Raw genomic sequence first — 15703 nt, 5'->3', positions numbered from 1 at the left:
ACTGTCTTGTTCTCCAAGGCTTGTGCACACCTGGACCAGCCCAGGGGCAACACTGATTAAGGGGCTTGAGCTTTCCTACATCAATCATGAATCAAGCAAATTCCCCCACAGACATGCCTATATGCCAACCTGACTAGGGCACCTTCTTAATTGAGGTTCCCTCTTCCCAGATGACTCTAGCATATGTCAAATTGACAAAAACAAACAAACAAATAAACAAAACCACTAGCCAACACAGGTGCATATCTAAAAGTGCAATTTTGTTAAGTCATGTATTTTTAGGAACTGTCAAAACTTTAAAAAGTGCTCCACGTCATGGTACAACACCACCAGCAGTGTTCCTCATCAACTTTGCCAACACTTATTATCTGTCGTCTGGTTTCTTTTAAAGACAGCCATCCTGATGGCTGTGAAGTCTTTTGATTTGCATTTCCATAATGACCAAATCAAAGATTGAAATTTGTGTATCGTTTTTGAAGAAGTGTCTATTCATATAGCTTGCCCTCCCTTTAAAAACTGAGTTATTTTGTGTAGTGTGGGGTACGATAAGGGTGCATGCATGCCATGGTGGTGGAGGTCAGAGGTCAGCTTCATTAAGTGTTCTCTCCTTGTACCTTCAAGTATCGATCTATCTCAATGCCCCCTCCTTTTGTTTTTTTTTTTTTTAAAAACAAAAACAAAAACAGAGTTTTATGTAGACTAGGCTGGCTTTGAAACTCCCTCTGTAGCCAAAGATGACCCCGAACCTCTTATCCTACCTTTACCTCCTGAACACTGGAATGGTGTATGCTCCACGGCCCATGTATATAGTGCTAGGAGCACACCAAAGGCTTTGTGTAAGCTAGACAAGCCCCTGATATAACCGTTCTATCCCTCTCCCTTTTCCTCATTTTTAAGTTGTGTTGTCTTCTTGTTTGTGAGAAGTAGAAGCTTTCTGTCCTAGAGGTTTGACTTTTATCCAAGTTCATGATTTGTAGTTTCTCCCAGTCTGTGGATGGAATCTTTTGATAGCATCCTTTGAAGCACAAAAGATACAGATTTTGATAAAGTTCAGTTTATCTGTTTCTTTCCCGGTTAGTTATATTTTTAGGATCCCACCTAAAAGATCCAATATCATGAAAATGTATTCCTATGTTTTAAGGCTTTTGCAGTTTATATTTGTGTATGACCAGTTTGATTTCAGTTTTGTGTGTGGTGTGAGGAAGATTTCCACACTCCAGGAGCCCAGCCCCGCCCGTGGAAAGGCGGTGTGCTCCCACACTGTTATCTCCACGCCCTTGTCAACCCTCTCTCGTGTCTCTTTGCAGATGGAGGTTTCCTCCTTTGCTTTTTGTTTAGACGGGGATTGGTGGCTTTGCTTAAGTCAGCCCCTGTTGGACGTAGCCCTCTCCAAAGTCAGTCAGTTTGTCCGTCAGTCCACAGATAGTGTCTCAGTAAATGACTGGGCTGCGAACAGAGTGCACTGCCCCCGCTCTTGTGCTGAGTGGCTTTTGAAGTTCGTAGACAAAACCTTGACGGGAAGCAGCACTCACATGCAGTTCAGACACCGGAAGGTGTTCTCCATAAGGCAACTATTTCACTTTCCCTTAACTTAGTCATGATTCGGAAAAGGAAGTTTGGACAATGTTTTTCAGGGCTTATTATAGATACCTGACAGTAAAATCCTGCAAAGCTTCAACCTAAGAAGTAACTGGAATTCCTGAAGACGTATCCCTACTGTAGTACGTCTACGGTCAAGCCGTTGGCTTGTGTGTGCGCGCTCCTCATGTTTGTGGGCCTGCTGCTGCCAGCTCCCCCGGCAGAGGAAAGTCCTTAGTTTCAGTATGAAAATACTGTCTTGGGATTTTACTTCTGCTAGTGGTGCTCGCCTAGCCTAGGTTGGAGGGTTGTGCGCAGGAGGCCGTAATTCCTCCACGGGGTTCCGGGTGTCCAGTGCTCACGACAGAGTTGTGTTTTGTTGTTACTGTTTTGTTTTTCTGGTATTAGACCTAAAAGTTCCTCGTGCACAAATAAAGAGTGAGATGTCTAGACAGAAATAAGTACATTATCAACTTAAAACAATTGTTTCTTTAGTTCCATTGGAAGAGATAACTTTATTATTTTAAGGAGAAATGTGAAGTTAGGAAATAAAATTACGTATCAATTAAGTCATTATATAAAAACTGAGACCAAGATGATAGAGTGATTTAAAAATATTTTCAGTGTAGTAAGAGATCCAGAATTTGTGTGTGTGTGTGTGTGTGATGTGTCACTATGGTAGTGTGATGGGTTGCTCACAGTGGAAAGTTCAAGCTCCTTAGCTTTGTTACAACACAAGGCCATCCCTACCTAGGGCCCAGCAGTCCTCTCCATCCTTGGAGCTCCTGCCTCTCTCCTGAGCTTCTCATCCTTCCCAGAACACACCATTCCTTTCTACCAGCTCCTCCTAATGAGGGTTTGCCCTGTTCTAAGTGTCCCGAATTCCAGATTTCAAGACCCAGTTCAAAAGTAAGCTCCTTGTGAACTTCCCTGGGTCCTCAGTCAGCCCTGCGGCTGCTCTCCACAGCCCTGGGTCCACACCCTGTTGTAATACCCTCCCTCCTGCTCTTCCAGGGGGTCTCATGGATAGGGCCCATGTTGTCTTTTTTAGAATGTTCCTATCAGCTCACTGTGTAGTACATTGAAGGCCGCAGAGTTTTAAATAGAGAGGTGAGTCAATGGGAATTTGAGCTGAGATCCCCAAATAGCACATCTACCAGTCATTCCGTCCAGGGTGGCAGGACTTCACCTTTTCACCACACTGACTGGGTGACCTTCAGTGGCCTCACCACCACAGCAGGTGACAGTATTCTTATTTTAGAAATTGTTGGAAGGACTTAGAGTTTAAATTACTTGGTTTGGAGGTCAAGATTAGAGCTAGGATTGCAAATGACAACTGAGTATGATTTAAATTTTTCCCCAAATGTAGTAAATGTCATAATGATTTTCCTCTGTATTGAGTTATTCATGATACAGGAAAGAAAAATGCCAATAATTTTTTTTGCAGCATTTTTATTATGGTAACAAAATAGAGACAGTTTAAAGCTCCACAGTGGAAAAAGGATTTGACCAATTGAATTGTCAGCTTAGCAGCAGATTAGAGCTTCTTCCAGACTGTGACTGGGAGGTCCACATGGAAATGGTTCACACTTGTGTAATGCCCTAGGTTGACTGTGTGCTCTTGTGATGTGGCTTTGTGTAGAGTGTGTGAATTGTGTATTAGCTCACAAGAAGCCAACACTTTTGTTTAGGTCTTAGTTTAGTTTCTATTGCTGTGATAAGCAGCATGGTCAAAAGCAAGTTGAGGAGAAAAGGGCTTATATGGCATACATATCCCCGAGTCCACTGAGGGAAACCAAGGCAGGAACCTGGAGGCAGGAACCGATGCAGAGACCGTGGAGGGATTCTGCTTACTGCCTTACTTCTCATGGCTTGCTCGGCCTGTTTTTGTTTTTGGTTTTTTTTTTTTTTTTTTTTTTTTTTTTACCATCCAGGAACACCTGCTCAGAGGCATGGCATTACCCCCAGTGAATTGACCTCGTCTGTATCAATTATTAATCAAACAATGACTTACAGACCTGCCTACAAGCCAGTCTGATGGAGGCATTTTCTTGCTTGAAGTTCCCTTTCCCCAGATAACCCTAGCTTGTGTCAAGTTAACAAAAATACTAACCAGCACAGTTTATTTGCACTTCTTAATAATTAAAATATGATTACATTATTGACTCTTCCTTTCCTCCTTCCAGCCCCTTTCAAACCTATGACCTCTTTTTCTCTAGTTATTATGCTTATAAACATAAAAATATACTCATAAATATATACATAGAGCATGCTGAGCCTGTTTAGTTTTGCTTGTATATTTGTTTTCAGAGTTGACTACCTGGTGTTGAATAACCATTTAGGGGGCTCATCCCTGGGGAAGACCAATTCTCCTTCTCTCAGCAGTCACTGATTGCCTGTAGCTCTTTGTTTAAGGGTTGCACCCCATGAAACACATTAAAAAAATCATTTTCTTCATTGCCTTCTTGGATCTAGGCTGCTTGGACATAGAGAATGTTATTTTGATTTATTTGGTTAAAACAATTTTTGAAGCATGTGTTGTCCCAGTACCCACCGTTTGTATTGTCTAAAATTCAATTATAAGATAATTTGGGAAATCTAGAGAAGTTACAATTAACGGGAATTTGTGGCACATAGTAGTACTACATGTGTGTGTATGTACACACTTGTGCATGGTAACACACTTTTGTCTAAAGAGAGTATGTTTTCAAGATATGCTGTGATTGTAAAAATTATGAATTTGTAAGAAAACATAGGAAACAAACGAGAGAAGTGAAAAGTGGAGGGTGGAACTGAGGTGGGGGTGGGTGGGTTTCAGCAATGTTTGTTGTATGTGTGTGTGAAAAAAATCACACTGAACGCCACTGATAAATACAATCAATATGGGTTACTAAAAAAAATTACAAAGGACAGCCAGACATATGGCAAAGGTCACCATTATTAATACCTGTTGTCTTCTGTAATTTTCTGTAATTTTTGTGTATGGATGAGGGAATGTTCTCCATCAGTGATCATGTTACTGGACTGTGTGATGCGGAAACTTTCTCCAGATGAGTTACTCTTAATACGCCTCTGGCCAGGAGTTATTATCCTTTTAGAATTGGCTCAGCCTTTGATATTGGTGCATGATGTCAAGCCTCAAGCCTGCCAGGAACAGGTGCTGGAGCCTCATGGGAGGGTGTCCAGGTTGTTGCTGTTGGACTGCACCCTTCCTGGGTGCTGATCCCTGTCAGCTCATGTCAGCTCAGTATGACAGCAGAGTGGGGGAAGTGGTAAAACCAGTGTGGGGAAGGAGGCATGAGAGACTTTTCCACTCACAACCAGGCAAGGGAGAAATGGAAAGGGCACCTTTTCCTTTAGAAATGTGCTGCACCAACCTAATCTGTCATATGCAGGGGAACACAAAAAATGGGACAAGTTTAAGGGCCCCATAGTGGTCTTGATCTCCTGCCTATTGTACGTAATAGGGAAAGGTCAAGGGTCCCCATAGTGGTCTTGATCTCCTGACTATCCTATGTGATTAATAGAGTGGAATGAGCAGTTTTCTGAAACACTTCTACAGTTTAGGTAAGGGATGTTTATGTTTTTCTCTACGAGGTTATAAGCTGTATCAAGCTTTATGTCCTAACTAATAAATGATACACTCTGGCAGTATTACATGTAATATATTGATGGAATAATAATTGAGTTCACTAATAGAGAATTAAATAAATAATCTTCAAAGGAAATGATAAGCTGTTTATGAAATTCTGGCCTACAGTTGTTTTTAACTACTCTCAAATATCCATTGTATTGGAATATTGTAGAAGCTTCTGTTAGAAGACGTAAAGCTGCCTCAACAGCACTGTCTGTTTTTTTCTGACCAGTTCTGAACCTGCTGCATGTGAAGAATCAGGAGTTAGAAAACTAGGCAGGGTTGGGCCGGGCATGGTGGAGGGCACCTTTATCCCAGCACTCAGAAGGCAGAACTCTGAATTCTGGCCAAGACCCTAACTCAAAATAGAGGGGGTAGAGAGAAGAAGAAAGCCAGCAGTGCAGTCCTGCCTGGACAGCCTGGGGTTAAGAGTTTAAGGCCAACCTAGGCTACGTAGTCACAAACAACATCAAACCAAAAGAAGAAAGTTGAGCAAAGAAGAATTAGAGAAATAGAACAACATCTTAGCATGTTTATATGACTGAGGCATGTTCTCCTTTAATATCTGAGATGAGGTACTGTATCCCTGTCCCCAGGTTAGACCACCTGGGCCAGTGGAGGGCATTTTGCAGTTGAAGAACAGATTCTCTCACCCTGGTACAGAGAAAAGCCACTGGTCTCCCCTGCAGCACAGGATCCTAATCTGTTGCTTATGACTAGGAACCACGCTGCCTCCTGGGAAGGTAGCTGGGCCGAGAGAACATAGGCTGGGGAAGCAGTTCTTGTAATAGTCCTCCAGTTTTAGAGTCGGGGGCCAGTTGACATGCTGTGGACGTGGAGGAGGAGACCAGCCTGTGAGCTTTCACCTACTGTACCTGCCTCCAGCCTCAGAAGCAGCCCTTCCCTGTCTTTGGGTTAGAAAAACCCACTGGGTATGCTGAAGGTGACATGGTGCCCAAGCTTGAACCAAGCTTGTTTCCTTGTCTTCCCCGTCCCAGATCCTCAGCCTTGCCCATCCAGTGATGTGTGGTGCTAGTGGTAAGGACCACCTGCACAGTGGTTCTGGGTTCTAGGAAGGTCAACTGACCTTCTTGTGCCTCAGTTTATCCACGAAATGATAATAGTCCTTCCTGAATAGGTAATGATTAGATCGAGCTTAGAACTAGTTCTTGACACACAGCTAGAATTCATTCATCTCAACTTTACGAACAGAGTTTGAATCTAAACCTTCTTTTATGAAACTCTCAGGGAAAATTTTCAAATTCAGAATTAGTCTTCTGGCAAGATGTGAAAGTTGAAGGCTATAGACCCATATCAAATTATCTTGGCCCATGAGTTCATAGACAAAGAATTTGAAGTCCTTCCTTGTTTTCTTTGTCTTGGCCAGAGAGCTTCTCCATGCCTGTGTGTGCAGCTGGGGAACCTTTGGCGGCTCCATCCAGGGTTCCCTCTTCCTAGACTGTGTGGATCCCAGGATGAACCCTAAGGTTCGTCTGAGCCTATCTTACATCTAAAGTCCTAGTAGGATCCCCAAGAATATCACAGCATCAACCTTAAGCCACTGAAATTGGAAAACATGCTCCTCCCCACTCTGTAGACCCCATTCCTAAGCATCATTTTTCCTAGTGTTTTTGACCTGTCAAAGACAGAAGGAGGATGGAGACAGCATCTTGGCTCAGCTGGTTGTTTCAAGTCCAAGACCTTTGCACATACTGCTTGGTGGGCGGGTATGACTGTTGGTCAAAAGGCTAATTGGGTACTGTGGAGTTGAGAGGAGCCGCCTATCAAGGAGGTGGCACCCGAGTCACTGGCCCCTCCTTCAGAGCTTGGCAGTATCTAGGAACAGCATCTTGGTTTGGTTTCTGCTCCACTGCTTTGTGGGTCTATTTATTCCTTGTGTCCTGTTTGCAATGCTCAACTGAATGGTGTCTAGACTCTGCAGCCAGCCAGTCAGGAGTGTGTGTGTGTGTGTGTGTGTGTGTGTGTGTCTGTCTGTCTGTCTGTCTGTCCATCTGTGTCTGTCTGTCTGTCTGTCTGTGTGTTGCGTGTTGCTCTCAGCAGATTCCTGGGTCAGTTTGGCTATGTGTGTCTGTGTGTCCCAAATGGGGAGTCCTCAGCCTCATGTTCTCTGTTCCTTCTCAGCAGACTTGAGCAAACTTCTTACATTGTGTGGGAAGTGATTTGCCTCCAGTGATCTTGTTCTCCACCATGCCCATTATGAGCAAGTGTCTGTTACTTTAACTAGCAGGTAAACATGCTTGCTGCACAAGCCTGAGGCTCTGGAGTCAAATCCCCAGCAGTCCAGATGCCTGTAGGGGTGGAGACAGGCCGGTTGTTAGTGGCAGCCAGCCCAGCTCCAGATTCACTGGGTGACTGTCTTAAAGGCATTAGGTGGAGAATGCTAGAGCAGGTGACCTGCTGTCTACCTCTGGCTCCCACACATGCGCCCTCCCCCCATTTTTTAATAAATTGAAAAGAAGAGGAAAGACTGACTTTGACTGGTGTTTTCAGCCTATGAACAACATGTTGAGCAAGGCAGGGAGGTGTGCCATGGCCAGTTTGTGTGTGTGTGGTGAAACAAAACAAAGCTGTTCACCTCATGGTGGGTCGGGGGCACAACTGGTGGTACCAGAAACCTCTGTAAATGGGACAGCCAAATTGTTTGCGTAACATAGCCCGCTTGCATTTGGGTTGATCCATCTCCACATCTAAAGGCTACCTCACTCTAGATTGCCTGCATCTGTCCTTCAAGGTTTCTGGAAATTTTGAGGGAGGGGGTAGTAAATTGTACGTTGTTCCCTCCCCCCAAACTTTGGGTTCTGAACTAATTGTTACATTAGATGAAAAGAATTTGAAGTATTTTAGGAACAAAATACTTCCCTTAGAAACTGAAGGAGTGAAGGAAAGGCGTTTCCTCCTCAGCTTTAATGGGGAAAAACCACTTTCCACAAACATCTGAATTATTTGTTGTGGAATTAAATGAAGGAAGTACATTAATTATGAATGAACAAATAGAAGTAAACCACCTCCCTCTTCTCTGGGCCTAGTCATCCCCAATCTGAGGATAAAAGCTAGTTGTGGGGACGAAACAGAGTTACTGTTTAATATCAGGGAGAAACAGCCATGCTGCGTTTCCTAATAGTTCAGCTGAGCCTGTCTGTCAGTCATATACTGAATGATAGTTGGTCATAGGATCTGAGAGTTGTACAAAGGGGCAGGGCCCAGGATAGCTCTCATTTTGTATAAGGCCCATTGCTCAGCAGACTCAGTTGTAATATGCCCATGTGTTTGGGCTGCCAACTGGAATGTCCCATGGCTTGTACAGAGCTTGTGTTCATACTGATAGGCATGTTGGCAGAAAAGAAGCTGTGGAAAGTGTCTAAGAAAGATAGGTTGTAAAGCTGGGGCTTCCCAGGGCAGCTTTCATTTGGAAACCTTGTTTCAAGTGCCTTGTTCATGTGCTCTGGATGATTGTAGTGCCAACTCTCTTGTACTTGGTCATCGTGTGGCTCGCTGTTGTCGGGAGAAGTTGTGGAAAGGACTTAGGGCTTTACCACTCTCTTTCCTCTTATTTCACAGTCTCAGAACTTCACACTTTTTTCCTAAATGTCTCAGCACGTGAACTGAGATGACATCAGATCTCAGTTCCCAGTCCTTTATACTCCTTTACCACGAAACCTCGAGGCTCTATACAAGGTGGTTTTGGCGTTTCTGCTTTCTTGAGTGCTGCATATTGGAATGGCTTTTAAAATCTTATGTCTGGTCTTTTATGTACCTAGGAAGAATAGATTCAATCTATTCCGACTTCTTCAACAAAGTGCTGGTTTACAAAAAGAACTTTCCCCCTATTTTCCATTAGCTGACTCTGGGATCTTTGATAAGTATTGACCACCTCCAAGCTATATTTCCCCCATGTCTAAAAGGAATACGGCCATATTCTTTTTTAAGTAAAAGACCTAGCATATGTTATGCACTAACTTACTAAAGTAAAATGAGAAGTTTCAAACATAGAGAATTGTTGTTTTGTTTGGTTGTTTGGTTGGTTTCTCTGTTAAGGTTAAGATTGCAGTGATTTTGTTCTTTTTAAAAGAAATGTCCTTTTCAATTTCCTTTTGACAGATCCACTCAGGTCACAGGCAGTATGGACATACTTGAGCTCCCCCTTGTGGGGTTCTGAAATATACCCAATCACAAATAAAACAGTACAGTTTGAGTCTCCCTAAATCAAAGAATCTGAAATCCAGAGTGCTCTAAAATCTGAAAAACTTTGAGCCCCTGCAGGACACCACAAATGTGATAGTTCAATGTATACAATTTTTTTTCCCACTGGCAAAATTACTTTTAAAGTACTGTGTAAAATTATGTCCAGGTTATATGTATAAAGTATATGAAACATAAGTAAGTGAATTTTGTGTTTAGACATAAGTCCCATACTCAAAAGAGCTAGTGATGTATGTGGAAATACTACAAAATAACAAATTTCTCTTTTCAAGCCCCCGCAATAAAAATCACTCAATCTCTAGTGGTTTCTATTTGTTAGGCTTCTGCTGAGTGTGTTAGTCTTGCTTAAATTGGCGGGTTTATAAAAATCACCCATGCAAAGATTTACTGAGAATAACAGAACATTTGCTTTTAAATCATATCAGGTCACCGTGTTCTTAATCCTTAATCATGTTTAAATTGTCATTCTGAACTCTTAACATTATTTCTCCATTTGGAGAAATGTTAGAGGAAAGAAAACTTTTTAAAATTAAACCCACCTTTTTATAAATGTGTACTTTGAAAATATATTGATATTTTTTTTCCATTAAAATTGGAATGTTCAGGTCAAAAGTGCACACCAAGTATAGATTTTGATTTATTCTTTTGTTTTATGTTGCTGTTTCTTCCCTTTAGGTGGTTGCCTATTCAAGCTTTCTCAGTTCCATGGTGTCTGTGACTGCACACACCCTCTGTCAGGTCACCAGCCATATAGCAAGTAGATTCCTGCTTAGGTAGAAGCATGGAATTGAGTGCTTATGATCTACTGGAGATGGTAGACCTTGACCAAATTGTTATGGTGTAAGTGAGGAACGTTAGAAAAAGTTAGGTAACGTGTCCATGTGTAAATGATAGCTGGTTATTCAGATATGGCTTCTGAGGGTATTATGGCTGAAGCATGAAGGGTAAATTTGATAGTAAGTGGCAGGGTACGAAGGCTGGGTTCACTGCGAAGGAACAGCAATTTCAAAGATGCCAACTAGAACAGTGAAGCCGGAGTGTGGACATGGAGGGAAAATTAGATGAGAGTACACTTTGTAATTTAAAGAAAGGATTTGACACTGGGAAAACCCTTAAAGGGTTTTAAGCAAGTCACTATGTGATGGAGTTTGGGTATATATAAACTCAAAGAACAAACTGTCCTGCTTGTTTTTGAGACACAGTGTAGCCCAGGCTGGCCTTGAACTTTCAGGCCTCTTGCCTCAACCTGTACATGCTTGGGTGGTAGGTGGTGACCACCGTGCCTGGGTCACCATGTGAACTCATTCTTTGTGCAGTATGGAGAGTGGAGTGGAAAGGGGACTGGGAGGAGGTCACTGTACCATGAATTTCTCTCTAGATTACTGATAGTGTAGTTAGGCTCAGTACTCTGTATGGCAGGCCCTGGGCATTGATGTGTGCAGAGCAGACACAGTGCAGACAGCAAGGTGCACAGCTGTGTTCCAGAAAGGCCTCATTTCCAGAAACAGACAGAAGACTGGAGTTAGGCTGGGGCACAGTCTGCCGTCCTGGCCCTCCATTGTGTTAGGAATGGAGACACATGCACAGGTTTAAGGGGGATTGAGGAGGCCAGTGTGACTTAATTTAACAGAGGGTGAAACAGTGAATTGAAGTTGCTTTCTCAGGTTTTGATGTAAATAGCTGTGATGTGAATAAGGACTGGCAGACATGATGGGTGAGCTTGGGACCGCCATGTGCAACAAGGGCCTGCACTGCAGAAATACACGTGCTGAAGGCCCAGCTCACTGGAGAGCTCCCTTGGGAGGTGGGGAGGGGAGCACAGGAAACACAGCACCCAGATCAGCCCTGTCTGATGGTCAGGACACAGAAGCGGGAAAACCAAGAGGGAGAACCCACTGTTAAAAGAGGATCCTGTTGAACCAGGCTGTGTGGCCGTTACTCGAGACTGCCCTTTAGTTTGGACCAAGGGTGGATCTTTCTGGTTCCTATCTTTGGTTGAGGGACTTGTTCATACTTTTACTTTGGGAGGTTGTGTGCAGGTCCTAATGGGAGCACGGAGGCCCTTCTGCCCTTGACTGAAGAGGGGTCCTCCTCTCCATGGCCCACATGTTGAATGAGAAATGGTCCACATCTGTGCAGTCCCACTCTGCAGGGGCACACATTGGGGGGGTGGGGAGACACTCCTTAGCCAGCCAGATCACAGTGGCCCTTGGAGGTCAGTGGGGCAGATGGAGCAACGAGGCTGCCCTCACACCCTCATATTATTCTTTGTTTCAGACTCTGTAGAATATTAGTTACTAGCAGTAATTTTGTCTCTGTGATTTCACTTACATGCTCAAAGTATCTTAAATATTTTCTACTGTACTTAACAATGTAACATACTTTATTAATTTTTTCTGTGCTTTAATTGTATGAATGAGCTAAAGTAATTCTTTTTGGTATTGAGGAATGAACCAATGGATCCACGCCCTCACAAATATCAAAAAGCATTTGCTTTATCATTGAGTTACATCCTGGCCCCTGTAATGCATTCTTATGTGATGTACTTGAGCAAGGCTTATACTAGCAAATCAAACTTGATGGTTGTGATTCTGTTTAACAGTGTCTCTGCCTGGAAGCAGATGCTCACACATAATTAAGCAAGCCTCCTTTCTCTGCTGAGCTTTTCCAATGCTCAGACCCTGGCTCCTGGGCTGAATAGGTTTCTTTTATAATGACTATGATAGAGACCTCATGCAAAAGAAGCTCTCATAGGTCAAGTTCCTGACATTTGGATGCTCTGCTGACCTCCCTGCCTCCTCTCCTGTCTGCAGACCCTTCTCCCCATCTGGACAGCTGTGTCTCCTCGACTGGGTTGTTCACTTTTTTGTGACGTTCTATCAAGAACTCATCCCCTATGGCTGAGATCTTTGAACTTGACAGATTCCTGCATTCTTTTCTTGTTCTTTTGTCTTCCATCCATGGCTCATTCGCACGTTAAAAATGACAGGCAGTTCACATTTGGACATCTGTTTTTGAGGTTTCTATCAGACTCTAGCCAAGGTCATGGCTTCTAGTATTTATTGAGCTGAAAGAAGGCACACATTGGAAAACAAAACAAAACAAAAAAACAACAAAACCCAGCAGATTGGTTGGGTATAGTAGAACATACTCATAATCTTAGCATTCAGGACACTGAGGCAGGAAGATCCTAAGTTCATGGACAACCAGGGCTATACTGTGAGAATTTGTTTCAAAACCAAACAAGCATGGCTTGATGGCTAAGAACATGTGTTGCTCTTGCAGAGAACCTCAGTTTGGTTCCTAGCACTGTATAGGGAGACTCACAACTCCCTGTGACTCCCGCTCCAAGGAACCTAATGATTCTGGCCTCTTTAGGCACCAATACTCATAAGGAAAGGACACACATGCACACACATGCATACCTTAAAATAAGCAAAAAAACAGTAAGTTGGTTATTACTGGGTAAACCCACTTTTAAATAAAAGTATATTTCTTTGTTTAAACCCAATGTTAAACACATCCCAGACAGTATTCATGTATACTTGAGACAGCGTACATGCTTCCTGCCTTACTAGGAACTTCCAGTTATTACTTCCTTTAGAGTATAAGCTTTGTGGTAGCGAAATATATTTCCAGTACAAAATAACATGCAGCATCTAGCAGCTACTCAGTGTTTGTTGTTACTGTTAAGGCTAGATCATGCTTTTAGCCTCCTCTTAAGTTCTTTTGCCTCTTTCTTCTTTTAGGCAGAAACCACTAATACTACCCTCCTGCGGGTGCAACTGGAATGCAGTTTACATAATAAAGTGTGTCAGCAATTAAAGGTAAAACAGTATTTAGCAGATCTCCCTCTTTTCTTTCCTGCCTCTTAAAAATAAAAATCAAAACAGTGGTGCATACTCACCATAAACATGCTTTTACCTTAAGTGTTTCTCTTTTTCAAAACTACGCAGCCACAAAGTTCAGATGGTTTTTTGTTTTTGAGTTTTTTTTGTTTCCCTACACCTCTCATTTCAGAGTTGCTATCTGGGGCCTGGTGATGCTTTCCCCTTGGAGATGAGCATAGTTGTAGCTGTGGAAAACGCCTCAAGGCAACCTGAAGAGAACACTCAATCCCTGCTAGATCACCTCTCTATTGTTTATGTAGCTACTGCTGAGTCTGAGACCACAGGTAAAGGGGGGGGGTCTTTCCAGTTTCTGTTGTGGGACTGTAGTTCAGTGGGGTATGCACCAGCTCCCGGCCCGTCTCTCTCTAGCTCGGCCAAAAATTGAAGTGTAAACCCTTTTTCTTGCAGCATGTCTAGGTTTTCTTACATCATTATTCAGTCTTGTCAAAGAATCAAGACAAGGAGCCCCTGCTTCAGGTAGATTGCAACAGGAATTAGTTCTGTCTGCAGCTACTCAGGCCGTGTTAGTTCAGGGAAGTAGGTGACCACCGCAAGCTGTTTTGAGTCTCCTTGCGAATAATTTTCTTGGCAGTGTGCAGATAGCAAGCAAATGAAATGGGCATGACTGCCTAAAACCAAATCTTCACAAAGGGTTTGAAGTCCTGACTCTTACTCCAGTTGTCTGAGCTGCAGAAGCTCCGTTCCCCAGATCAGGCTGTTTCATGGTTAGTAGCTGATAGCTGGTTGTGTCTGGATGTTTGACAACTCGGAGGAGAGTTCCTCTTTGGAAACATGTGCCCTGCTTACTACAATAGCCTATTTTGGCAGTTCAGCTTTTGAAGAACACTTGCAGGAGATGCATACTGTGTGATGCATGACATTTATAATGTGGGATTTGCTGTTACATACTGGTTATAGCAGCTGTGTTGGTATCTGTGTGTATATTTGTTACTCATTCAAAGAAACGACACAGATGATAGAGAAAAGCATAGTTATTTATTAGCAGTCAGCGGTGTAGTGTGTGTTGTGCCTTCTCCCTCCCCGCCACCAGTCTCATGCTGGGGACTGAACCTGTGGCTTCCCACATGCATTACTGAACTCTACAGCTTTCATTGTTGAACAAACATCATCAGCCTTCCAGTCTTTAGAATTGGATGTAGTAGCAATGGACAGAACTCCCCTGTTCTCCGGTTTGTTGGTTTCAGTAATGGGCAGGTAGGCACCCAGGCCGAGAAGACCCTTGTCCCATTGGGTGATGGATAAAGGGAAGCCTGCCTTCTGAGATGCTAGAGTTTAATTCCTTCCAAGTGTGTTGGTTTAAATGAGGAAACACATGGCAGTCCCGATAACTAGAGAGCATAGCTTTGCTTGAAGCTTTCTAGTTGATTACTGTCCTTCAGACAGAGCCCAGTATGTCCGTTTCCATCCTGCATGTTCTGCAGCATGTGAGAACCCATATGTTCAGGGAGTTTCTCTGTTTGTTTTTGTTTTCATTAAGGCTCTCTCTTTCTGTGACTTAAAAGACCCATCCCATGTACATGAAGCTCTGGCTTTGATCCCTAGTACTGGACTCACTCAGGCATATACCCCAGAAGGTGCCAGAGAAAAATGGCTCTTCCATTCAATTTCAGTGTTGTAGAAACATTTTCGTCTTTTTAGAAATGTATAATGTATTTTACTGTGTTGAGTTGTGGAGAGTCTGTTGTTCTTTGTTTTAACCTCATTGCTCTGATTCTTTTGGACAGATGAATCTGCAGTAAATATGTTTGTATTGCATTCGGGAAACAGCCTTATTTGGATACAGGTAATTGCTGAAGCTTGTACATAAGTAATTTGAAATTACAGGTGTGCGTTTTGCTGCAGGCCCTTAGGGATTCCCAGGAGCAGATGCAGAGGCCTTTGTGTCCTAGTCTCTTTTGTTGTCATTTAAACCCACTCTCCTTGCTTGAACCCCTGTTTATGTGGAGGTTGTCAGCACCCCCTTCCTGCTGTTGTAGACGCACCTGCTGAGCAGTTTCTGGGAGTCTTGCTCCATGCTGTTTCCTGATACTCTCCTGGTTGAGAGGAGTAACTTGGATTTATTTCTTGTTGTTGTAGGATATACATCACTTCTCCCAGAAAAATGCCCTGGCTCTGCAGTTTGAACCGGTACTGCTACCCACTTCCACAACAAACTTCACAAGAATTGCTTCATTCATTTGCAAAGGTACTCTTTTAAACTGCTGCCTGTTCTCTAGTGGGCTAGTGGGCAGTTTCAGTCAGGGTGGTTCCAGCTACAGGTGAGGCACAGCCTAAAGAAACCACGTGAGTTTAGTTCTATAAACCACAGCCTTTGGTGTGGTTAAGACTGCTGTGGATGCCGCCCGCCTGTGTTGTGCCA

General features: G+C 43.1%; 1 protein-coding gene across 4 annotated transcripts in view; it reads left to right on the top strand.

Moving 5' to 3' along the window:
- Positions 1-15703, top strand: part of Tmem131l (transmembrane 131 like) — a 142822-nt gene that overhangs the window by 81430 nt on the left and 45689 nt on the right. For all 4 annotated transcript variants that reach the window (XM_059265542.1, XM_059265540.1, XM_059265539.1 and 1 more), the window contains exons 8-11: positions 13183-13260; positions 13454-13607; positions 15069-15127; positions 15421-15529. In XM_059265542.1, coding sequence (XP_059121525.1) covers positions 13183-13260; positions 13454-13607; positions 15069-15127; positions 15421-15529 — 400 coding nt within the window. The remainder of the gene's footprint in view (positions 1-13182; positions 13261-13453; positions 13608-15068; positions 15128-15420; positions 15530-15703) is intronic.

The sequence above is a fragment of the Peromyscus eremicus genome, chromosome 6, assembly GCF_949786415.1.
Source record: "Peromyscus eremicus chromosome 6, PerEre_H2_v1, whole genome shotgun sequence".
In the NCBI taxonomy this organism is placed as follows: Eukaryota; Metazoa; Chordata; class Mammalia; order Rodentia; family Cricetidae; genus Peromyscus; species Peromyscus eremicus.
This window is presented reverse-complemented; position numbering and strand designations above follow the sequence as displayed.